At 37.6% G+C, this 24241-nt stretch overlaps 3 protein-coding genes across 3 annotated transcripts; 1 reads left to right on the top strand and 2 right to left on the bottom strand.

Annotated features, from left to right (window-relative positions):
• Window positions 1–128: 128 nt before the first annotated feature.
• On the bottom strand, window positions 129–2509 carry LOC126758639 (probable cytochrome P450 309a1). The gene is made up of 8 exons (XM_050472990.1): window positions 2297–2509; window positions 1945–2083; window positions 1744–1854; window positions 1585–1686; window positions 1102–1524; window positions 917–1040; window positions 593–856; window positions 129–525 (listed from the first exon to the last, which is right to left on the bottom strand). Exons 1-8 carry the CDS (start codon window positions 2476–2478, stop codon window positions 362–364), a joined length of 1509 nt encoding a protein of 502 aa, XP_050328947.1. The 5' UTR covers window positions 2479–2509; the 3' UTR covers window positions 129–361.
• A 2093-nt stretch (window positions 2510–4602) lies between these two features.
• Window positions 4603–7907, bottom strand: LOC126758637 (probable cytochrome P450 309a1). Its single transcript, XM_050472988.1, has 8 exons — window positions 7501–7907; window positions 6544–6682; window positions 6342–6452; window positions 6177–6278; window positions 5681–6103; window positions 5496–5619; window positions 5173–5436; window positions 4603–5116 (listed from the first exon to the last, which is right to left on the bottom strand). The coding sequence occupies exons 1-8, from the start codon at window positions 7725–7727 to the stop codon at window positions 4953–4955; spliced, it is 1554 nt and encodes a 517-aa protein (XP_050328945.1). The 5' UTR covers window positions 7728–7907; the 3' UTR covers window positions 4603–4952.
• A 650-nt stretch (window positions 7908–8557) lies between these two features.
• On the top strand, window positions 8558–13381 carry LOC126758638 (probable cytochrome P450 28d1). Its single transcript, XM_050472989.1, has 8 exons — window positions 8558–8827; window positions 8910–9048; window positions 9235–9342; window positions 11712–11804; window positions 11891–12337; window positions 12485–12599; window positions 12666–12935; window positions 13015–13381. The coding sequence occupies exons 1-8, from the start codon at window positions 8637–8639 to the stop codon at window positions 13179–13181; spliced, it is 1530 nt and encodes a 509-aa protein (XP_050328946.1). The 5' UTR covers window positions 8558–8636; the 3' UTR covers window positions 13182–13381.
• The last annotated feature ends 10860 nt before the right edge of the window (window positions 13382–24241 follow it).

A 24241-nucleotide genomic window follows, 5' to 3' on the forward strand; every position in this document is an offset into this window, starting at 1 on the left:
TTTCATAAATTTCAAAGAATACAATGAAATAATATTGAAACAGCGCAGAACCAACTCGGTATTTAGGTAAAAATATTAGTTTCCATTATGTAGAACTAGGGGAGCTAAAATAATTTAAAACAATAGTATTCTGGGAAGCTTCGTCCGTAAATTCTTAACACACATTTTTTTTTTTGTTATTACAGTTTTTCCATAAAGATATATTTCGAGTGTGAAATGTAAATGCATGTCTTCAAGTTATAAAATTTCATGGCATAAATCAGATATGCTTATCAGTATTCACAGAATTTAGAAAAAGTCATCAATCCCATTACATACGAGTGTTTACGTCAAAAATATGAATAATAACAAAAAACACTGTTTATAATCTCTCATATTCAAATAATAAATCGCCATCCACTCCGATAATAAGTGTTTGTGATTCGAGTTTCGCTATCGGTGGAGTTTTGTCGCAAACTTTCAAGCGATAATTCTTGAGTACCTCGACGATAGCTGTTTTAACTTGCAACACCCCCAAATGACGCCCTGAAATGGCATAGTATACATTTTATTTCTTTACATAGTTACACGGTTTTAGTATGTTTGAAATTACCTAAGCAAATTCGTGGTCCATCGCCAAATGGCAGAAAAATACCCCTCTTCGTTAGCTCCGAAATATCAACATTTTCGAAACGCTCCGGCTTGAATTCCATCGGGTCTTCGAAGTACTCAGGGTCATGCAAATAACTGAACACGGGCACAGTTGCCACCTGTCCCTTTTCAATGGGTATGCGACGTTCGTCGTCCAGTACTAATTCGGTAGGCTCCGTACAGATGCGTGAAGTAAATGTGAGGGGACTTATCATACGTAAGGTTTCTAAAAACGAAGTCAAATTGAGAGATTGTATGCTTTGTTGTAAAAATTATGTGTTCTCACCGTGCACACATTGATCCAAATATGGTAGCAGAGACAAAGCTTGATAATTAATATTGCCGTCGGCTTCGAGATTGCTTAGAATTTCTTTACGTAGTTTTTCCTGATACTCCGGATGATGGGTCAACTAAGATCATTAAGCTGTTTTAGTAAGTAAATTATCAAAATTTAAGTGTAATTTGACTTACGTAGAAGAGCGTGTGAAAAGCAACCGTTGCTGCTGTGTCAAAACCATCGACAAAGACGGTCGCCATGTAGCCTACCACTTCATTATGGGTCAGATTCTTTTTTTCCTGCAGTTGGCGCACGTAGTTTAAGAAGTCAGCTTGATTCTTTTTGCTCGCATCTCTCTCACGCAACGCGTATGCGTCTTTAGTAAACTGTGAGAAAAGCTGGTCACTTTCGGCAGTGAAGATTCGATGACTATCGAAACGTCGGTACCAAGGGAAGGGTATACATTTGAAATAGCTCATAAAACCCTGAAACACTTGGAGCATATTTCTTTGTGCTACTTCCAGGTAAGGATTTGGCTCGTCGAGACTTTCCAGCGTTTTCGTTTCAATGCCCCAGAGAAACTCGCCCAAAATGTTGGATGTATAGCGTAATAGAAGCTGTAAGGGAGGAAATATTCAAATTAGAAAAGAAGCAACGACACATATTCAGATATTTACATTCTTGGTTTCGATTATCGAGCTGCCTTTTATAGTCTCTGCATTTAAGAGTTTTCCGAGCTTTTGAGTACAAGTCTTCCAAATCGGATACGCTGAGGTGAGCTGTGAGAGATTTATACGTGTAATTGGTTAGTTAACAGAAACATATTCATACTATACCCTGTGCTGTGTAATGCCACTCATTACGTCTGATCGTCTCGTCTTCCATTCCTCACCAACATTAAAAAACGGATTGAGTGCGGCGACCGTATCCTCTTCTCTGTCATAGAGCTAAATTATATTTCCACATTAAATAAGTTTGGTCTTCTTTATATATTTGTGTGTATAGTATTCTTAATGAACACTTCAGAGCCTACTTACGAATTTGCTGCTTAAATTCTCTCTGAAGCTTTTGAAATTCGTAACTAACACTTCATGCGCCAATTTGGGATCTAGTATTAAGATCTGAGGCTCTCTGGAAACAAACATGCCAACAATCTGATGTTTTTGCTTGTATTTGCTAAAAGAGAAACAGATTGACTTTAGTAGTATGAATATAGAGATTTCAGTAACAGGTTTGTAAGACTTCTGAGATGCTGAAACTTTCTTGGATCGGTTCAATACTAGATATTTATACTTGCTTTGCATTTTTTTGAACCGAAGCCCGAGGAGAAGTTATTTTCTTGCTCAAGTATATGAAAAGTGTAAATAAAAGGCAGGGGTTCATACTCACTTGTATATGTCATCATAATCGTAAGCTATGTGCTGTTTGCCGGTTAAATTTCCAAGCCATATTTTCGGTTCTGGGCCGGCTATGCCCATCTTTTTAAAGGTATCGTAGTGCCATGTCAGATATTTGTGTATCAGAAACGCGACAGCGGCGAGCAAAACAAATGTAACTAGGAGCGGCACCATTTCGAAACTGTTCACTGTGATTTCTATTTAGCATTGCGAAGCATAAAATGCATAACCATTGTCCCCACTTAAGTATTCATTATCAGTAATTGGCGTGGTGCATTTGCTGTGTGTGCAGCTAACCTTCTCTATTAATATCATTCTTCGTTGGCTCTCATATAGTGAGCATATAGAGCGCTTTTGAACATTTAATGGTTGAAAAGTGTGAGTGAATCTCTTTCTAGTGTTATCAGTGGCTGGTAGGTGCAAATTAATCAATCTCTTTTATGAGATAACCTTGAATAAAACGCAGTTTGTTTATGTACTATATGTATACTTTATATTGCGGTTATGTTATGAATACATTTTGTCGGTTGTCTCGGTTTCATTGACGTGATTATAATTTTTATCAGCCTGTTCATAATATTTGTGAACGTTTGCTGCATTTGTAATATTTTTTTCTAAAATAATATTTATTAAATTTGTTTATATGCTTCAAAGATTCACAATATATAAAAAACCGTAGAGAGAGTGCGAGCGCCGGGTGGATAATGACAGAGAGAAGTGGTTTGCCTCGCTTGATTAGAACTGTTGGATGCTTTAATGTTTTGGCACTAAATTATACGACGCCTGCTATTTATAAATAAAGTTTGGACAGGGTACAATCGCTTATCATTTCATAAACCTTAATCAGTTAATAAATATTTATATTTTGATTAATTTTACATGAGAAACAGCAGCAACAAATTATAGTTAACTTACTTGTATCACCCTTAGACCTACCCTTATCACTTTTGAGCAAAGCTAAAAAACTTCTGTATATAAAGACTATTAATAACTAAGTAAACAAACCATTAAACAAGATAGAAAAAAGCTAAGGTCTATTTAGTATCTTGATAACTGTAATCAGTTCGAGCGAAAAGCAAACTATAATTAGTGCCTTATCAGTTAGACTCATATTTGTTATCTACAAGTATTTCGAAACTCTGTTATTTGATCCGTCTTAACACATTGATTGCCATAACACATGTTTTCGTGCGACACGCTAAATTTATGGGGGTCTTGCGTCAGAGCTTGTTCAACATTCAACGTTGTTATGCTATGTTGCCACTTAGATTTGATAGTAATGTCTTTGTACGCTCATATTCGTACAAATATTGGTGCATTTTCAAGACGTAACGCGATTTCTGCAGATACTATGATAAGAACTGTGAGGCTAGAGATGGATTTAACAAAACCGTGCTTGGCTTGCGGTAAGGGATTTCGTCGAAAACAATTGGCGTCCAATGTGTTAAGAGCCGCTCTGCGCAATATCTATGACCAAGTAAAACTTTTTTCTAAGAGTTTATGTATTTTACATTGTGGAACCTCTGTAACGGAAAATGATTGATCATAATGGAAGAATTTGGCTTGTTCACATACCCATTGAGCCAGAAATGGACCTCATCGCTGAACGAAATTGGCTCGAAAACGTCGAATCTTCTTGGACCTTTTCAAGAACCCATAGAGCGATTTAAGATCTCGACGTAACGCGCCAAGTCGTTCCATGCGTCAGTTCGAGTAGCTGCGAACGGCACCGAATCGACTTTCCGCGGTCTTCGTGTACACACTCAGCTACTGTATTTTCTTCACTGCATGCTCGACGTAATCTATTCGGACAAGATGACACGATTCATTCGTGAAAAAAAGCACCTCTACTTGGATCACACATGAGAAGATGATGGTTTAATTTTTTTCATGAACTTCGCTTCTACTGTGTAAAATAATTTGCTGTTATCTATCATAACTAAAGTCTTTCTTTTAACATAAAAATAAGCAACAAAAAATCAGGAGTCTTCAAGAAACACTGGATAAATCGGTGTTCGTCAACCTTCCAGGTTCACGCTGCTTATAATTGAACTCGTATCATCTCCATGAAAAACCCCTCCATATTAGATTTAAGTCCATACCGTCAACTGAAAACCATTCGCAAGTGGTTCGGAAAGTTCCGCAGTAAGCATCCAAAAGGGGCTTTAGGAACGAAATCATCAAACAAATGCACAAAGAATTACGTGAATTGGACTTCGAATTGCTTTCGCAGCCTCCCATTTTCCGAGACTTTAAGTATTTTAAATGATATTGCAGAAATACTAACCATTGTACGCATATTGGTATAGATATAAAGCTCTCACATTTATTTTTTCTGAAAGAATACAATGAAATAATAATAATATTCAATATTAGGGTAGAGCCACTTCGGTTACTAATAGCAACAATTATTATTTGACCCAAGGAGCTAGCGAGGTTGAAACTATAATACACATATATTTTAATAATTTTACGTTAGTTCATACTTTTACGATTTTTAGGAACTACTTGTAAATTATCGTATCTTCATAAATGGAAAAATTCATTCCATATACCAGATATATGTACATACATATTCGCAGAGCTTAGAGAGAAACATTAGCCTCGATATTACTTTAAAAATACTAATAATAAGAGGACCTCACTGCTTATAACCTCTCATATTCGATAAATAAATCGCCATCCACTCCGTTAATAAGCGCATGTGAGTCGAGCTTCGCTATCGGCGGAGTTTTGTCGCATACTTTCAAGCGATAATTCTTGAGTACTTCGACAATAGCTGTTTTTATTTGCAAAAAACCCAAATGGCGACCTGAAATTCCGTTTTATTTTAGTTATTTACATATTTTTAGTATTTTTTAAATGTACCCAAGCACATTCGTGGTCCATCGCTAAACGGTAGAAAGATACCCCTCTTCGTTAGCTCCGAAATATCAACATTTTCGAAACGCTCCGGTTTGAAATCCAACGGATCTTCAAAGTACTCGGGGTTATGTAAGTAACTGAATACGGGAATAGTCACTACTTGACCCTTCTTGATGGGTATGCGACGTCCATCGTCCAATACTATCTCGGTGGATTCTGTGCAGAGACGCGATTTAAACGTAATTGGACTTATCATACGTAAGGTTTCTAAAAAGGAAGTAAAATTAAGAAATTCTTTGCATTGTTATATAAACTATGAACCTCACCGTGCACACATTGATCCAAATATGGGAGCACATTCAAAGTTTGAAAATTAATATTGCCGTCGGCTTCGAGATTGCTTAGAATTTCTTTACGTAGCTTTTCCTGACATTCCGGATGATGAGTTAACTGAGATCATGAAGCGAGTTTAGTAAGTAACTCACGAAAGTTTAAGTGTAATTTGACTTACGTAGAAGAGCGTGTGAAAAGCAACCGTTCCTGATGTGTCAAAACCATCGGTGAAAACGGCCAACAGATAGCCTACTACTTCATAATGGGAAAGACTCTTCTTTTCCTGCAGTTGACGCACGTAGGTCAAAAAGTCAGCTTGATTCGTTTTGCTCGCATCTCTCTCACGCAACACGTATGCGTCTTTTGTGAACTGTGAAAACATCTGGTCACTTTCGCCAGTGAAGATTCGATAATTAGCGAAACGTCGGTACCAAGGGAAGGGTAAGCACTTGTAGTAGCTCATAAAACCGTGAAACACTTGATGAATTAGCCTATGGGAGACTTCCAAATAATGATTTGGTTCGTCGAGACTTTCCAGCGTTTTCGTTTCAATGCCCCAGAGGAACTCACCCATTATATTGGATGTATAGCGTAACACAAGCTGCAAGAGAGGCAAAGTTAATATTAGAAAAGCAGCAACGGTATATATGTCTGCAATGTATTCGAATATTTACATTCTTGGTTTCGATTATAGAGCTGCCTTTTGCTGTCTGTGCACTTAATAGTCTTCCAAGCTTTTGAGTGCAAGTCTTCCATATCGTATATGCTGAAGAGAGCTGGGAGACACAAAAGATATGTAATCTATAATTTATAAAACTTTTTACTTATTAATATTAGACCTTGTGGTGAGTTAGACCACTCATTATGTCGGCTCGTATCGTCTTCCATTCCTCACCAACATTGAAAAAGGGATTAAGTGCGGCTACTGGATCCTCTTCTTTATTGTAGAGCTAAATGCAATGCCCGTATTAAAATAAGTTTGAAATTTAACGTGTAATACTGTAAATTGCAATCTTGCTGAAGAAGTATGGGTTTACTTACGAATCTTTTCCCTAAGTTGTTCCGAAAGCTTTTGAAGTTCGTTACTAAAATTTCATGCGCCAATTTCGGATCTATTATTAAAAACTGAGGTTGTCTGTAAGCAAACATGCCAATAACCTGATGTTTTTGCCTGTATTTGCTGCAAAAAAAAATTTCTTTAGTGTTATGAATATAAAAGATTTAACTTGATCCAAAATGGTCCTTTATAAGGAAGCACATAAACGAAATTTTGTGAATGAAAAAACTTCTTAGGTTAGGTTTCAAAAGTTAAGTAAGAAATTAATCTGGTAGTTTCTGGTATGAAGAAAATATGTGGATTGAATTTGGTGTTTCTGTGTTTCTAATGGAAATGCCTCTTTGGAAGTTGTTAGAGGGATAGTGTAAGTTCCGAACTTTTTTGACTTTTTTGTAACCTGGCCACACTGGCTGGCTTTTATCCTTTGCCAGAAAATATGTGGGACGAATTTAGTGTTTCTAATTCTGTGTTTCCTTGCAGTGAAACTCCTGAAGAGAAAAGTTCTGATATTTTAGTTGCCGCTGAAGACTTCGCCCTACTGCGGTGTTTCGGTAGCTAGAAGGTCATCTGTGGTCTAGTCCGCGCAGGATCTTAGCGTCCACTCCATCAGCCAGTTTTGTTCAGTCTGTACAGATCTTAAAGGTTGCGTTTGTGGATCGCGTCACCACTTTCTGTTAGCGTGCCTTGAAACCTTCTATCGCAGATAAAGTACTATATGTGGTTCTGTAGTCAATTTTATCCACCGACTCCCTGCCTATTGAGCTATGTCCGAAGGTGCTTGTATACTAAAAATATCTGAGCAAAAAGTTCTCTGAAAAAAGAGTTCCCTTGTCATCCGAACATAAACAAAGGACGTTGATTAGTTTTGATATGATAGGAATTTTTAGTTCTCCACAAGGTATATCTACGACGAAAAAAAAAATACTATGGTTTGTACTTACTTATAGATATCATCATAATCGTAAGCTATTTGCTGGTTGCCAGTAAAATTTCCGTGCCATATTTTAGGCTCAGGACCGACTATGCCTAACTTTTTAAAGGTATCGTAGTGCCATGTCAGATATTTGTGTATCAGAAACCCGGCAGTGGCGAGCAAAACAAATGTAACTAGGAGCGGCACCATTTCGAAACTGGGAGCTGTGACTTTTTTAAGCTTCTTAAGTACCATTTGAAATGATTGAATTGAATTATTCCATATAGTTTTAAGAGGTCACCTTGAACTATACGTGGTTTATATATTGTAAATATGTGCTGTTACACAGAAATATCATGAATAACCATTAGCTGTTGGTTTTGGTTTGGTTGATGTGATTGTCACTCATATGCGTGAGCCTATTATTTAAAACTATTTGTGTGCATGTTCTTCAAATTATCCATAACTAATTTGTACTGCATTTATAATATTTCTTTTCAATTAAAATATAGTGAATTTATTTAAGTGCTCTAAAGTTTAGCTATACGTAAATGAACGAAGAGAGAGAGAGAAAGTGTGAGAGACAAACATATAGTTACAGAGTGAACTTCAGTGATCTGCCTTGCTTGGAAAGCATATAAAAACTTTCTATAATATTACATAAATAAATGAAATTGAAGAAGTGGTATGCCCTAATGTTTTGGCACTGAAAAAACCACGCCCCTTTTTTTTTAAGTATGGATCAGAGTATAATAACGATTTATTTCTTGAACGGAAGTCACGTGTGAAAGATTTGTAGATTAATTTTACTAGCAAAGCAACAACAAACAATTGTCGCTCTTCTCTGCATGAACAATTAGCATTGAGTTAAATGGGATAATATTGGTTTAGGCCGGGAAATACCGGCCTTCTTATAAAAAACGACGCGCTTATTAGATTTTAATCGGTCAGTATGTAAGTGTTTTATAAAAGGTTATAATGCCATATTATTTATATTTGAGTAGCAACTAGCGATTAAAATAGATTATTTCCAGTCTAAACTAGTTCTGTTCTGCTAGCTGTAATCAGTTTCGAAGAAAAACACATCATATTTAATCAGTAGCAATTTAGCAGTTCGTGACAGCGTTTCGTATTCTGCACATTGCGGGTATCGTGCTGTTCAAAATGTTTCTATTCACGTTCATTGTTTTGGTGAGCCTCGTCGCGGCAGTTCTGATAGTATATCTGCGTTGGCATTTCAATTATTGGCGTAAGCGTGGAGTGTGTGGACCTCAACCGGATTTGCTCGTCGGCACGTTTCCAAGGACCAGCGCCGGACAGTGCAATTTACTGGAGGAGTTACACGAGATTTATCTGTAATTTCTGGAAATTCATAAAACTCTCTTATTGTAAATTTTCTTAAAAAAGACAGGATATTTAAAGAGATTTTCTTGACAGTCGTTACAGGGTCTCACAAAAGTTTGTAGGCATATTTACCGCACGCGCGCCGAAACTTTTTATATGCGACCCACAGCTGGCTCTGCAAATTTTGACGCAACATTTTAAAAGTTTTCGCGATAACGAATCTTCCCAATGGGTGAGTCAATGCCCCTACTGATTTGAACAAACAAAAGTCAATAAGTCGAACTTAATCTATAAAATTCGAAATCTATATTTATTATTTAGCCGTAAAAGTGTCTAAAAATAATTTAGAAACATAAGTATACTTACTCTATACATACATATATATATATATATATATATATGCATGTACTTATTTCAGACGAACGCAAGCGTGGAGCAACTGCGACTCAGCAGCCCTTTCGTTTCCACCGGAGAGGAATGGAAGGCCCGGCGCTCGGAATTGGTGCCAGCGTTGACCATTAATAAGGTGATAAGATAATTTGTATATATCAGTAAATATGTATGTAACACATGTACCTTAATATGTATGCGGAATTTCTCTAAAGTTTCCGATTGATTAATTGCGCACCTAACAAAAAACTGAGCTATTAACACGTCAATTAGAATCGTGTAAATTGTTGAAATGAAAATGTGATATATTTCGTGTGCAAGTTTTTTTCATCTACAAAAGAGCAGTTTTAAATGATTGCATGAATAGATAATTATAAATTATTATTTCGTGTGTGTGTGACCGGCTAAAGCGTACGAGATGTTGCAGAAGTAAAACCGTATAAAGAGTTCGGAGCGATGTCGGTCGACGTGGTATAAACGAATCGAATAAAGCCAGGATTGTGTTGAATCGAAATGGCGTGATGATGTTGACCAATTCAGTTAGTAGCGCGCTGAGTAATCGGAATTAGCGCTTGGGATCGAATTAACGTGCTGAATGGCATCGACCGAACTGGATAATCGAATGATGTGGCGCTCAGAATCGTTGGCGAAGAAAGCAGAAAAAAGTGGAGGCGATGATCGAGTCCTTTTTTGTGAATTCTGTTGTATTTTGAGTGTGGCGGTTATGTCGTATGCGATGAGATCCTGGGAGTAGTCTCAGGCGCGGTGGTGTGCTTAGGTTAGGCTTAGCACATTTCGCCACCGAGCTAGGTCAAAAAATGTTATTTTGAAGAAAAACTTTTTGAAGATACATAGTTTAATCGAACGATCGCAATTGACTTCCAAACTCGGTAAAAAAGTTAAAATATTGTCACTTGCTTTAAGTGTCGAGTAAAAGAAATAAAAATGTGGCACTGAAAAACTACAAACTGAAAGTGTTGGAAGAGCTTACAGAAAAGATACATTTTTGAAGCAAATAATTTCTAGAACAAAGTTATATCGAGCAGCTCCAAAATTTCGGATCGAAATCTCAAAAATAAAACGAATAGTTCACGTATATACAGACAGACGTCTGTCACAAGTCATTGAGTTGTGGGCGCTCAACCGGTAGGAGCAAAAGCTACAAGGTCTTACCAGAGGCTTTAACCTGGTACCACGGGAAGCAGTTAGCCCTTGGAGTTTACTTCAATCTGCTCAATGGGTTTGGCCCTTTGTGGAGATTCGTGGGGACTGTGGTTGAAACCTAAGGGAAGGGTGCCGGAACCAAAGTACAGCAGAGGTGTTATATCGGCCTCGTAGCCGACCAAGGTAGCAAAGTGTCCCTATCCACCTAAACCATTTGGAACCAAAAATACTTGCAAAATGCATTTATATTTTGGAGCGCTGATCAACGCATTGTATTGCCCTATGTGCTTCAAAGAAATCACCGTGAGGTAAGACCGTCGCCGGCAGATACTCACGTAAACCACAACGATTGTTGTCCATCACACAGGTCGGGTTGTTTTTGTGGGGCGTGGGTTGAGGAATGGGTGCATTTATTAGCAGAATGCTCAGACAATAGGAATCTGGGTGGTATGGGGGTTAGCTGGACTGATGGAAGATTAGATGTTAGTGAAACAGTTAGGATCGTTTCCGCGTGAGTTGTTTAAGTGGCGAAGGCGATTAGCTGAGAATTAGGGTTAGATTTTGTATGAGTGGTGTGTGTATGTGATATGTGTATGAGGTCCAACCCCTGGCCACCAGTCCAGAGCCGTATGGAAGCTCAACTGGTAGAAGCTGCGGCTACGAGGTCTGACCGGAGACTTAATTCTGGTACCACGGTAAGCAGAAGCCTTGAAGTTTACTCCAACTTGCTCATGTGCACTGGCCTCTCGGCGAGTATCATGGTGGTTGTGGTTAAAACCCAAATGCTGGAGAACTGACTTTGTCACTTGAATGTAGAGTTGTATTGCAACTGGGTGCCGGATGCAAAGCACAGAAAAATGCATTCCTAGGTGCGCTGTTCAACGCATTATTTTGATCCGCTGTGCTTTTGAGCGCAGTGGGGTAAGGCTGTGGGTGTTGCAAACTTCAGGGTACACATATCGATAATATAAACAAATTGTGCAATATTATTGAGCAACAGCTGATGTTATAGTTATTATACTAATCTTTTTATATATTATATATATATATATATATTAATATTTTTATCAAATTAAGGGGTTATTCATATATAGGTAGAAGGCTGAAAAAACGAATTTTCCAGATTTTTGTGTCATGAAAACACGGTATACTTTAAAACAAAACAAAATTGTTCAAGTAAAATCGTAAAATTAAAAATTTTTCTTCTTCTTTTTTTATAATTTTACGATTTTACGATGCCTTACGACAGGTTGTGAATTGCTCAAATTTTTACAAATGTAACTCTTCTAAAAAAGCTGAATACGACTAAAATTAAAATTTCCATTACTTTATCTCTTGCAGATTCGCTCCTTTTACTCAGCAATGCGTGACAGTGCACAGAAAGCCTGCGAGTTCCTCACAGCTGGGGGTGAGCAGCCCCAAGATGCCAAAGAAGTGGGTATTTATGACCTAACTGCAATAGCAAACACTTTATCAAATACTTTATTGCTAAGTGCTGCATTTCTGACTTAACATTTTAGCTGGCCAATCGCTTCACAGCCCAGTTCATGTCCAACTTCATATGGGGAATTGAAGGCAACGCCTTCAGTGTACAGCAGAAAGCGAGTGCACCCTCGCTCTCACCCGTGCATTGCATGGCAAGAGATATTATTTTGCAATCGCTGCAATGTATACGTTATTATGGGCGCACCGCTGCTTGGCCTTGGCTGCGTAAATTACGGCCGGTGCGTTTCTTTCCGGTCTCCGCGGATCGTTTCTTTCAACAGCTACTCGTGGACGCTTTGAATGTACGCGCCAAGCAGCAGACTGGCGAGGGTGGCGGTGGGCGCGGCGATGTGATCGATCACCTGCAGCAGCTCAGGGAGAAAAAATCCTTAAATGCCATACAAATTGCCGGACATTCAACAACAGTTTTGATTGATGGCTATGAAACGGGAGCGATGCTGATTGCGCATTGCCTGTTGCTGGTGAGTGGAAATTATGAGGTTCGCTTGTTGCTGTTGTTTGTCGTTGTCGTTGTTGTTTTTGTTGTTACAAAGTTGTGATTTCGCTAAGTATCGGTTTTAAAATGTCTGTCTGTTGATCTGTTGTGCATTTTCATGTCTCGTTGGCAGCTTGCGCGCAATCCACGCGTTCAACGGAAGCTCAGAGAGGAACTGCTCGCTGCCGACGTCGCTGACAGTTTCGATGCGCTAAATGAACTGCCCTATCTCGAACAGTGTCTACATGGTGAGAAAAATTACAAAAAGCTTTTAATTTAAAGTTATTTATTATATGTTTTTTAAAACATTACAGAAACTCTGCGCCTTTTTCCACCGCTGCCAACGCTTTTCAAACTCTGCACTGAGTCAGTCACTTTGAAAAATTTTGACGGATCTGCGCTGACTCTGCACCCTGGTGATAGCGTCTATATTTCAACTTACTCTTTTCATCGTGACGCCGAGTACTTTGAAAACCCCGAGGACTTTTGGCCTGAGCGCTTTGCAGAGGAGATGGGCGGTGTACGCAAATATCGAGAGATGGGTGTTTTCATGCCATTCGGAGATGGACCGCGTATGTGTCCAGGTAAAGTACATACATTAAAGCACAATTTGCGATTATAAAGTCGAGGTGATCAAAAACTGAAATTTATCAAATTTTCAAGGCATGAAGTTGGGTTTATCTGAGGCCAAGGTCGCTGTATCTGAGCTGATAAGTAAATTCGAGATTACCGCTAGCGATGAGACCCGCACCGATAACAAAATAGCAACTGACTCATTTCTGTTAACGATCGACGGGAAAATCGAACTTGTGTTCCATCGGAGGCCATGATTTTCAGCTGTTTGTGGAAGTTTACATTTTATCTCAAATCTGTCTAACAATGTAACTCTTGACCCGTTATGTGATTACTTTGCTGTTATATTTTTTTTTAAATAAAGTTGTAAGTTCTTTCGTGTAGAGAATTCGATTTCTACCTCGTAATTACAATCGTAAATAAATATTTGTTAAATATTGTTTTGTTCGAAGCGTAATTTTGTCTTTAATTTTTCTAATCAGAGAGTTATTTTTATTATTGAGCGCTCCAGTCGTTTTTTCTTTTCGCGATGTGGCACCAATTGGAGATTCCATGCAAAGACAGGTCCTCCTCCACCTGGTCTTTCCAACGGAGTGCAGATCTTCCTCTTCCTCTGCTTCCCCCAACGGGTACTGCGTCGAATACCTACAGAACTTCAGCGTTTTCGTCTATTCGGACGACTTGACCTAGCCACCGTAGCCGCTGTTTTTTAATATCGTAAAGCTCATCGTTGAGCTTTGTTTTTGTTCATTGATAGAGGGCTTTACCCCTCAATTGCCTCCTCAGTCCGAAGTAGCACCTGTTGGCAAGAGATATTCTGCGTTGGATTTTGAGGCTGACGTTATTACTGGTTCCAAAATAGACGAAATTATCTACGATTTCGAAGTTATGACCGTCAACAGTGACGTGGGAGTATGGTCGCGATTGCGACGACTCTTTGTGTGATGACTAAAATCAACGAAGAGGTGGTGTGTGTCGATCCTCTTTACACGGATCTTTACCAAGATTTGGCTCTTTGTGGATATCTAGTGAATGAGGTATAATTAATTATCAATTAAATATCTAGACAATTACTTTTCCGAATTTAATTAAGTAGTTAAGATTTATGTTTGTTAGTTTAAATGTTGTCTCAATTAGGTGCAATTTCTCGGCACTGCATCTCAATTTCGTCGAAAAGTATTTTAAATTTCGATGAAAAAATAGATTCTTAACAGAACATCAAACGAACTTAATAGCCATCGAGGTAAATGCCTTCATCCTCTAGGCTTCCACACAGAAGCAGCTGCTGTGCTAAAGTTCCATACCTTAGAATTAAACTTTGGATAAGATGCTCTACATTATCATTCTCATCCTTATTCAGTAGATTTTCTGGAATTTTTGCTTGCTTATAGGTTTCTCCAAAAGATTTTGAACTTAAAGCAATATAAAATACTGATAACTTGTTCTATCACATTATACTTTCGTTTCGTACACGTTCGTTCGTTATCGTTTCACGTCATGATGGATCGCCTCTTCCAGCCAGTACTTGTAGGCTCTTAGCCGCGCTCGCTAACCTGTTGAGCAAGAAGAGAGAAAACACAGTTGATCGCTAACAATAGTCACAAAAGACTAAGCTATTACAAAACGTTGCACAACAAAAACTTATTTGATTGATGGCCATGGAGTGGAGCCAAGCTGATTGCGCAGTGTCGGTTGTTGACACTCCTTGTTGTTATTGTTATTATTGAAGTATAATGTTATTATTATTATTGTTAAGTAGAAGTTCGCACCATTAACTGAGTGACTGATTCCTGATTGAGTTTGTGTGCAAGTAAAGATGGACGAAAATTAACATTTATTCTCTTTCAATAGCCTTATTTGGGTTCTTAGTAGTAGTTCAAGTAGTCCCACTTGTCTCATCTGTCGCAAAATATGCAAAAGCTGTTTTTCAACGAAATTGGGTACCAGTGAGTAACACTGATTAGTTGCGATTCTGAAGAGCTAAGTAGAGTCGACTTTCCTGAAACTGTCTCTCCTGTTAAGCAAACCTTTGCTGTTACTATCGAACCGCATATATTTTAAAACTGCTGAGATAGCTATGACATCAATTTGATTTTAATCTAACCTCACTTTAATATAATTATGTAAAGTAGTCTTAAAGTCTTGTAAGCACTTCTCCTTATTGAAAATACACACCTTCGAGACAAAGTGTCAGATACTTAGCTTTACAGCCTTTGCTGCTGCCATTTTAATCGCCTTATCACCATCAACGTAGAAATTGAGTGTGCAAATAAGCGGGTGAGAAAGAGGAAAAAAAAAATGAAAGCAGAAATTAATTAAGGAAATTGGCTGCTCGTTTGTCGAGCTGGAAAATGGCAAACACAATATTTACAATGGCATTTATGCGTTGACCATTTCACCCGCAACCAGCGGCAAATATGCCAAGTGTGCGGTCACCCTATCACGCTCGTCCCTCACACAGCACTCCCCTGGCCAAACAAAAGACTAACGCCTTCGGCCTCTGCTGCTGCTGATGCCATGCTGTTTCTTATGCAACATCGCTTTGAAATGTTGCAATGCAATTGCAATTTGCAACAAATAAGTAAAATCTTAACTGTGCTGCCACTTGACCACATTAGTGGGTCACGATAAGTGCGGTCGAATGGCTGGTGGGGCGGACGGGCCTGCAAGGGTGCTTGTCGTTCGCCGCAATCGGAATCTGCTGTCAGGCCACTTAAAGCGCCGCCATAACGCTGCCGTTTGAATTGCAGCAATGTGGCAGGCACACAGCGTCTTGCTGCTTGGAGGGTAGGCAATTACTTGTGTTGTAAATAGCAGAGTGTAGGGTGCGAATGCACTTCGTTCAGTGTGTATTGTTGAGCGAAAAAGAAGGGTATTACATGCGAAAGCATTGCGGCTTATAAATACAAATAAATAAATATTTGCGGAGAACTCTAAATGTTGCACTTTGAGCTTGTAGCTTTGACGCAATCAATCGGAAAAGAAGAGCGCTGTGCAAACACAAACCGAAACACATAAACTCGTACAAACAGCGTAAAAGTAAACATTGTAACGAGCAGTTGCCTTAAAGTAGCCAGAAGCTGCTGAGAAGGCGTCAATGTCGGAAGATGCAGCAATCATTGCAGCCAGCAAGATAGTTGAGCTGCAATTACACAAAGTGTTCACCAAGTATTTTATACTCGGCACGTGAATATTTCTAATAGAGAGTATGTGAACTTAGGTACTTTCTGAAATGGAACGTAAATGAAGGACGTCTAAAATATATAAGAGTAAAGGCGGTCTTCGGTTAAGTACAAGATATTAGGTACTATTCTAAGGAACAAAAAAAAACATTTTATCAATAATATAAGAGCAAAATGGAACGACGCTAAAATAACCAAGGAAGTCTGTAGAGGTACTCCCCAATGTAGGGTGCTATCTCCGCTTCTATGGATATGGGAAGGCAAAGCCCTTAAGATAGTGGCACATGCCGACGACATTGTCATAACGGGTAGGTGTCTACAGACCATTAGCCGTATTATGACCTCCACTATCAATACAGTCCAGAACTGGGCATGGGAAGCGGGTCTGGGGCTTAACCCGGAGAAAACGGATCTGCTTGTGTTCACAAGAAAGCACAAAATTCCTCTACGGAGCTTCCCTTCTATAAATGGGACACAACTCTCTCTCAAAGACTGTACCAAGTACTTGGGTAACTGCTGTGGAAGAACAACAGAAAGAGTATGGAAAGCTAGCATTGCTTTATATGCCTTTAGGCAGATGCTCGGCACAACCCAGAGTCTATTGAAATTCGTGTCAGATTAACCAAACCTAATATAACTCGAGTTTGGTGACAATTTGGTGTTTAATATACATAAAACACTACTCACAAATATGGATTTAATTTTATTGAAGATGTGTTTTTAAATTGCTTTAAAAATAAATTTTTCAGTGTTTAAGGATATCCGTAAGAAAATTTCTTCGAACTGTCTAAAGCCTTAGGTGTGTAACAGAGTTGTTAGAATATTTCTAATCCGTAACCCAATCGGTTTGAGAAAACAAAAAGGTCTACCGCCGAAAACCTAATTTAAAAGAGATGTTGACTTGTTCTTGAAGGAACCGATAGATATGATAGGATGGTATCATAAGCTTGAACTTGGAAAAAATGCTATAAAGAAAGATTGTCCGAATGTTTAACAAACGAATGATACTGACGGCTATTCGGGCTATTCGGGTCCTTATCGAATTTTTTAGTAATGGCCATTTAGATTATAATTGAGAAACCAGTTGTTGCCTTCGCACAGTCGGCCATTCGATTAACGAAAGGCTCGATTAAGAAGCAGCTGTTCCTCATTTTGTATTTTGTCTGATGATTAAAATTCATCAGCTGATTGTTATTTTATCAACGCACAAAACCATATCTACAGCCTAGACAACAACCGGCAGAGTTAAACAAAGCCAAATTTATTACAGTTTTAATATTTCTGTTTTGTATGATAAATCGATCTTAATTAGCTTTTTAATTGTGTAACGGTCAGTTAATTGATTAATTAACTCCTGTGCGAGAAGGCTATAACGACTTTTGAAAACTTTCAAAAATTCAAAATATTACTGCTATATGTTTCTAAAGTAAAATTATGTATGAGCTAAGGGTGGAAGGAAGCTGTTAGTTTTCACTTCAGTAAATTTTTCGCTAAGTAGAACACTGTGCCACAAAACTGATTTGTTTTTTTGTTATTGTTTCAAACCTTTCTTTCTTTCGAGAGATTGATTCATAAGTAAATATGTTGTATCTCCGTTCTCGAAGTTAGCGGCCAAAGTCGAAATATTTGCTTTTGAAGTTGGAAATTGAGGTTACTAAAAACAGTAAAAGTATGACTGTCATCCTACTGAAATGGTTTAGAATATTTTTCTGTCAGGCTTATATGAACGATGATATAGACCAGCACAGTCATACTTATCTTAAAAAAATTCTCCAATTAAAAAATACCAGAAAAAAAAATAGTTTGGTTCAATATCTGGCCGAGTGTTGTACTGTGGAATAGACGTGGTTGCCAGCTTTCAATATAATAATAATTTTATTTTTTTCCCTCAAAACTTTTGCACTTTTAATGAGCGATTACAAATAACAACAACTTATTTGCTTAAATTTTTCTAATAAATTAAAATTCCATTACCACAAAACATGTTGCCACATGATGCCATATAACAAGCGCCTGCAGTTACAAACAGGATATTGCTTTTACAATAATTGCCGTAGTTTTGCTTTTTCAATTCACTTTAAAATTCTCATTGAGAGTCTTTGAGATGTTATCCTGTCATTCAAAGTTTATTGCTAGTGTGTGGCTTGCTGGCGTTTAGCAGTAAAAGAGGGGAAAAAACTTAACAACACTTAACACGATTGTAATTAAAAAGCCGGCAGAGACTGGCTTAAGGGTTGTGAGCAGAGCGGCTTTCAAAGGGCTGGACTCTGCCGGTGAGGGTGGCAATGAATGCAATAAACGTCACCCGGTTGACTGTTGCCTTACGCCTGTCGCACGCACTGACAAGCCTCTGACATCAAACAGTACACGCTGACCTAGCTCAGGCGACCCACCACCCTCCGCAGGCGGGGTAACTTAATTGCGGCAGAAGGCAACTGCCTCGGCATATTGCAGTTCGGCGTCACTTTCCATTGCTGTTTTTATTATTTTTCTTGGCGGCATATTGCTCAGTTGCCCGTGTGTCATGCGGAACAAATGTTACTGGCGCTTCCGCTTTTTAGCGAACGAACACGCTTATTAGTTGTTTGTGTTGGCTTGAAATAACTTACATAAATGCTCGCTACTTCCTACTAATTTAATGAAATCTCGTGCTTTGCCGGAAAATTTATTAATTTTGAAAAGTGCCATAAAGCTTTGCAATAAGGTGGCATCCATTTCATCAAAATACATACATACGTGCGAAGGTATCTTCTTCAGCACCACGCTAGCTTTGAGTATAGGGTACTGTTTAGTGGATCGTCTCTAGTGACGTCAAGATAATTCTTGTTTTGGGCTGATTTATGTTGAGATAAGCTGTTACGGTCAACTCTCGAAATTTTAGGAAGGAAATATTTGATTAAACTGTTGAATATGATGCGCTTTCGATTAGTTCATAAAATTTATGACTTGCGTAGTATTAAGTTTTACTTCCAATATACATTTTTCATCAGAGGCTTTATAGTTTCTTGATTATGTAAGATACCCATTACGTCAAATTTCATGACAATCATAGTGAAATCAATAATATCATTCTTCCAGTTAAATTAGCAACATATTTAAAAAGTAAAATTTACTTTATTTCTGTGAAATACTACCGTTATTGAAATTGAAAACTAATTGTAATGTCGCGAATTCCGCTTTTGTGAATTTTGAGTCATTAAATTTGACAAAATAACAACCAAGCCTTACAGGGATATTAAAAAATATTTCGAGCGACATCTTTCGTATGGATTCCGATAAACCAAGGTGTGAACAGCGTGAACTAACTCCGTGTGTGAGGGTCTTCTTTTCTTTGTCTCTTAAAAGCGTCCGACCAATAAAAACATTTCAATTCAGGCAATTGTGAGTGTTATAGCTAAATTAAGTGTAATATCTCGAGCATTCGACCAAAGCGATTTTAAAAAGACACTATTTCATTCATCTCAGCTAATAAACCAAGATATATAATTTTGAAAAAAAAAATAAATAAAAGTCATAGTGTGATGAAACCCATCGGAAACAAAAGATAAAATAACAAACATTCAGCGAAAAATAATTTACGTTTGATCTGAAGTCGGGTAAAAGTAAAGGGAAAGTAGTGTTTGAATTTCCCTACGTTAAGAAACTACAAATTCTATGGAAGAAATGTATATGGCAATATTGTAGGTAATGAAAATATCTATGTATAACTTTTGTTTGCTGACTTTTTTCAAATAACCTCAAAATTTATGTGAAAAAGTCATGCAACCCAGTTTTTTGGGGTTTTTATCTTGTCTTTTACAAATTTTTTTTTCCTTCAACAAATTTGGTGTAAACTTATATCCCAAATTTACTACATTTTCTATTTAAATACTTTTTTATTTAATCATTTATTTTATATTGACCTAATATTAAAAAAAACCTTAATTTTCAAAAATAAATTACAAGCCCAAATTGATTATTTTAAAATGTGAGTAGGATTTATGATTGCCGAAATCTCTTCATTCTGATTGTGCTGCAAATGTATATATACATATGATACATACATTTTCTCAAAAAATGTGAATATAAGATCCCTCTAACCAGCAAAATGATGACAAAAATGATTCAAAACTGCTGTTACTACGAAATAATAGCTAGATTAAATAGAAAAGCAGTTTTGAATCGTTTTTGAACTGTTTAGTGGTATCTTGTTATTCTAAAATTCTTGAATTTAAATTTAAAATCAATCGACAATGCTCCAACAAGTTGTGTGTAACATTCGAAGAACGTATTTTACTTTAGCCTTTATTTTGACAATAAGATCATTAACATATTTCTTATCATGCGGATGTGAGTGGCATAATTTTCACGGCGGATAATTGCGAAATTCGATTTCCTTGTTATTCAAAGTAAGCATTGAAATACACAATAGAATGACGTTCCTCCGCCTCTTCAGTCTTTCATTCCCTAATCTACTGTGTATATTCACACATTTTCTTTATTTTTTCATTCACGTTTTCCTTTTTAAAAGCACAATTAGAAACAAGCAAACTCAATTTTCAAGAGAAATGAGCAAAGCGCTCGAATGCTTTAGTACAAACAAGTTGGAATATTTAGACATAAATTTCAGCCAACAAAAATAACAGGGTGGTTTTATTTATTTTCAAACCAGAAACAAGTTCTCTAAAATTATTGGTTTGTTGGAAACAGAATCCTTCCCTTATTTATGGTTACGAAATTGGCTTCGCAGTGGCACATGTTTTCTACAGCAATATATTATCAAAATCTAACGGTTCTCATAATTCGTTTTCAAGGTCTGATTATTATTGAACATCATTGTATAAATTTTACTTGTTTTAAGAAAGTAATTTCCAGGGTTGATTCAACTAGGCCCTACTATGGGTACAGTTGCATTAAGTGAGTAGGTTTAAGGGCTAATGGAAAGAGATGTTTAGTACAAACTGTAAATTTGGTATGCTGGAGTCCAATCTACATTAAGCTGCTACCCTTAGCTTTGTATACTTCCAAGAAACAATTCCTCTGCATATGTATGGCTTTGATGAGCGATCGCCGCTGAGTGAGATTACAAGCGTCGTCAATGTGGTATCGTCGGAAATATTGTTGTAAGTATTACTTAGAAAGAACATTCCTGAATTCCGATTAGTATTTAACTCACCAAAGCTTTAACCCTACTTAGAAAAAATATCGATTTCATAGTCCGTGAAAAGTTGACTCCTATGAAGGATTCTTCTCATTGCATGAAGGTGTGTTAATGGCTTCTATCAAAAATAAAGTTATGGCACATGAACCAACCTTTATACTATATCATAAAATTCTATATACATATAGTATACTTGCATGTACATATGTATATAATATATGCGTTGAAAATATGTAGCGTTGCGAAGCAAATGAAATTACTCCTCTCCATATGTAAAGAATCTGAAAGAAGCAAGCCATAAAAAGTAGGTGAAGGCACTCACGCACGCCCATACACACGCCGCCCCCGCGCGTTAACAGGTGCGCCGGCTGCCTGCGATACGCGGTGTCAATTAGGAGAAATATATGTCACCAACATGAAACGATTGACGAGAAGCACGGGAGGGGGCGATGACAATGGCACAGCAAGCTGATAAACGCAGAGCTGAGGAAGAGAAAGATTGCGAGATGGTTGGCGAAAACCGCGATTCGCATAATGAACCGCAATAAGGACGACGGTATAACTCACACCAATCATTAGGCGCACGCACACACACACACACACACACATGCAGACACTTAAGTAAAATTAAGGAATGCGCTGAATAAGAGGAGAATCTGCGGAATGCTTGCTGGCGCTTGATTGAATATTTATTGACAGCAGAAGCAGCCACAGCAGCAGAATATGCGCGCATTGCCACTTGCCTGTGGTATTGTTGAGAAAGAAGCGCACACACATATACACGTACACACACACACAGATGCGTTGCCCATAATTTGCAGGCATAAATACATTAAGTCGCGGATCTTATTTGCGCGACAGAACACAATTTCCGCCGCGTGCAATTTCTTTGTATTAGTGGCTAATACGCTTGGCGTGAGTACTGCGACAGCGTGTATGTGTGCGCATGGGTGTGTGGGTGCAGAAATTCTCGCGCTTCTGTCACATTTTTGATAATTTGATATTTTCCGCGGTTGCCACTGAGGTCGCTGCTTTTATTGGCTGTTGCCGCCAAATCATGCGTCGCTCTTCTCTATTCTCGGCGCAAAGTGCCTCTTAAAGGCATTTACATTTGCGCCTTTCACACATTTTGGTGCTAAGGTGTTGGTGATTTTGTGGGTGTGTGGGTCTGTGATAGGAAGCCCTGTTGGAAAGTGTGAGTCTCACTTTTCTTCTAGTGAGTATCTTCTCCAATGATATGACTCCTATATGTACATAGGTGATAACTTTCATATCTAATTTATTCTTCAGAGGATGCTACATATATTGGAGAGTAGCTTAGTATCGACTTCAAAGTTTTTTAGAATATTTTAATGGATGATTTTCAAAAGTAAAACAAAACGTTGAAAAAAAAAATTTCAAAAATTTTCCATTTCCATTTCATGAGATGAGGGGCGTCTCAAAATAGGAGCTGATTATTCAGTTATGACGCGATCGTAAACCTAAAGGTAGATACCTCTTACTCGCAGCTATTTCCTACCGGAAATAAGCTTATCACACATCGGTTACACCTGTGGGTGCTGCTGTTAATCACACTCGTATGCACTCGTATAAATTTTTACATATTAACCATTAAGTGAGTTTTCTTCCAGACCCCTTCCAAAGCTGTTGCTTAAGTGGTTCATTGAGCGTCTTCTGAAGTGCATATAAAGATATTAGTGGTAGTGTATGCGCGTTGTTATTGTGCAAGTGTTGTGTGAGTACGCTCGCTATGTGAATGGATAGGTGTGTGCGCGAGATATTGCTGCGGCAGTCACTTAATATGTGTTACAGCGACGGTTGTGATATTTAATTAACATAATTATTTTACGAACTGCCAATGTGGCACACAAATTCAGAACAGCGGCTTAAACGGAAATCTGGCGAATATTTGCTGTTGACTTTAAAGATTTTATGGAGATTTTTATTCCTTACATATATCTGTAAACAATAGAGTATTGTAGTCTGAAAGCATTGAAGGTAATTAATTTTTTCTTAGAATTATTTAAATGGTTAAAAAATATAATTAAGAATATAAAAACAAAAATAAAAAAACATTAATTATAAACAAAAAATCGGTGATAAGTCGCTAGTTTGCTGTGTGTTGTTGTTCTGTTTGCAGTAAAGTTCCTTACGAGATTTTAAAATGACAATATTTATCCTTAAACTGCACCAAATATCAAGGCTAACGTTCTTTTTTAATAATATATACATATGTATATATATAATTTACAAAATATTTCTATATAAACTTGTAAATTACTGGTGCGATTATGGAATTCTTAGTCTGCAGCATATTCATTCTTGTGGGATGTCCATGATACCAGCAACTGTTTTATTGAACACTGAATAAATTGGTATCTGATTGGGTCGTTCACAAAGTATCAATTGATACGTATTATATGATGAAACCGGTTCGCAGGTCCAATGACCACTAAGCAACGAATGTTCCAATGGGTGATAGTGTATTGGGTCGTTCACAAAGTAAATTCGTTTGATGACAATCGCTGATAGTAGTAAATTTTTTCGCAGCCAACTTCACACTTAACCGCTTTACCGTTATATATTTGAACAGCTGATATAGTCAGATTTGCTTGTAAAAAAATATTAATATGTTTGAAACAGTTTTTGGTTGGTGCTCACAGAAGATTGAAGATCGAAAACAGTATTTTCGGCATATCTCACTGTTTTACTATCAAAAGGGTAAAACAGGCAAGGCCAATACTATGTGATGTGTAAGGAGGAGGTGCATTGATCGAAAATGCCAAAATTGGTTTGCAAAATTTCGTTCCGGCAATTTCGATCTTGAGGACGCACCACGTCCTGAATGAACTTGAACTGACCATGCGCCAAATCTTAACGTTGGTAAAAAAAAGATCAAGAACACAGAAGAATGAATCGGCTCAAACTACTTTGAATGCCGATAGTCATAAAGTTAAGAAAATAGTTATGTTGTCTATTAAGTGGGACTTCAAAG

The sequence above is a fragment of the Bactrocera neohumeralis genome, chromosome 5, assembly GCF_024586455.1.
Source record: "Bactrocera neohumeralis isolate Rockhampton chromosome 5, APGP_CSIRO_Bneo_wtdbg2-racon-allhic-juicebox.fasta_v2, whole genome shotgun sequence".
Classification (NCBI taxonomy): domain Eukaryota; kingdom Metazoa; phylum Arthropoda; class Insecta; order Diptera; family Tephritidae; genus Bactrocera; species Bactrocera neohumeralis.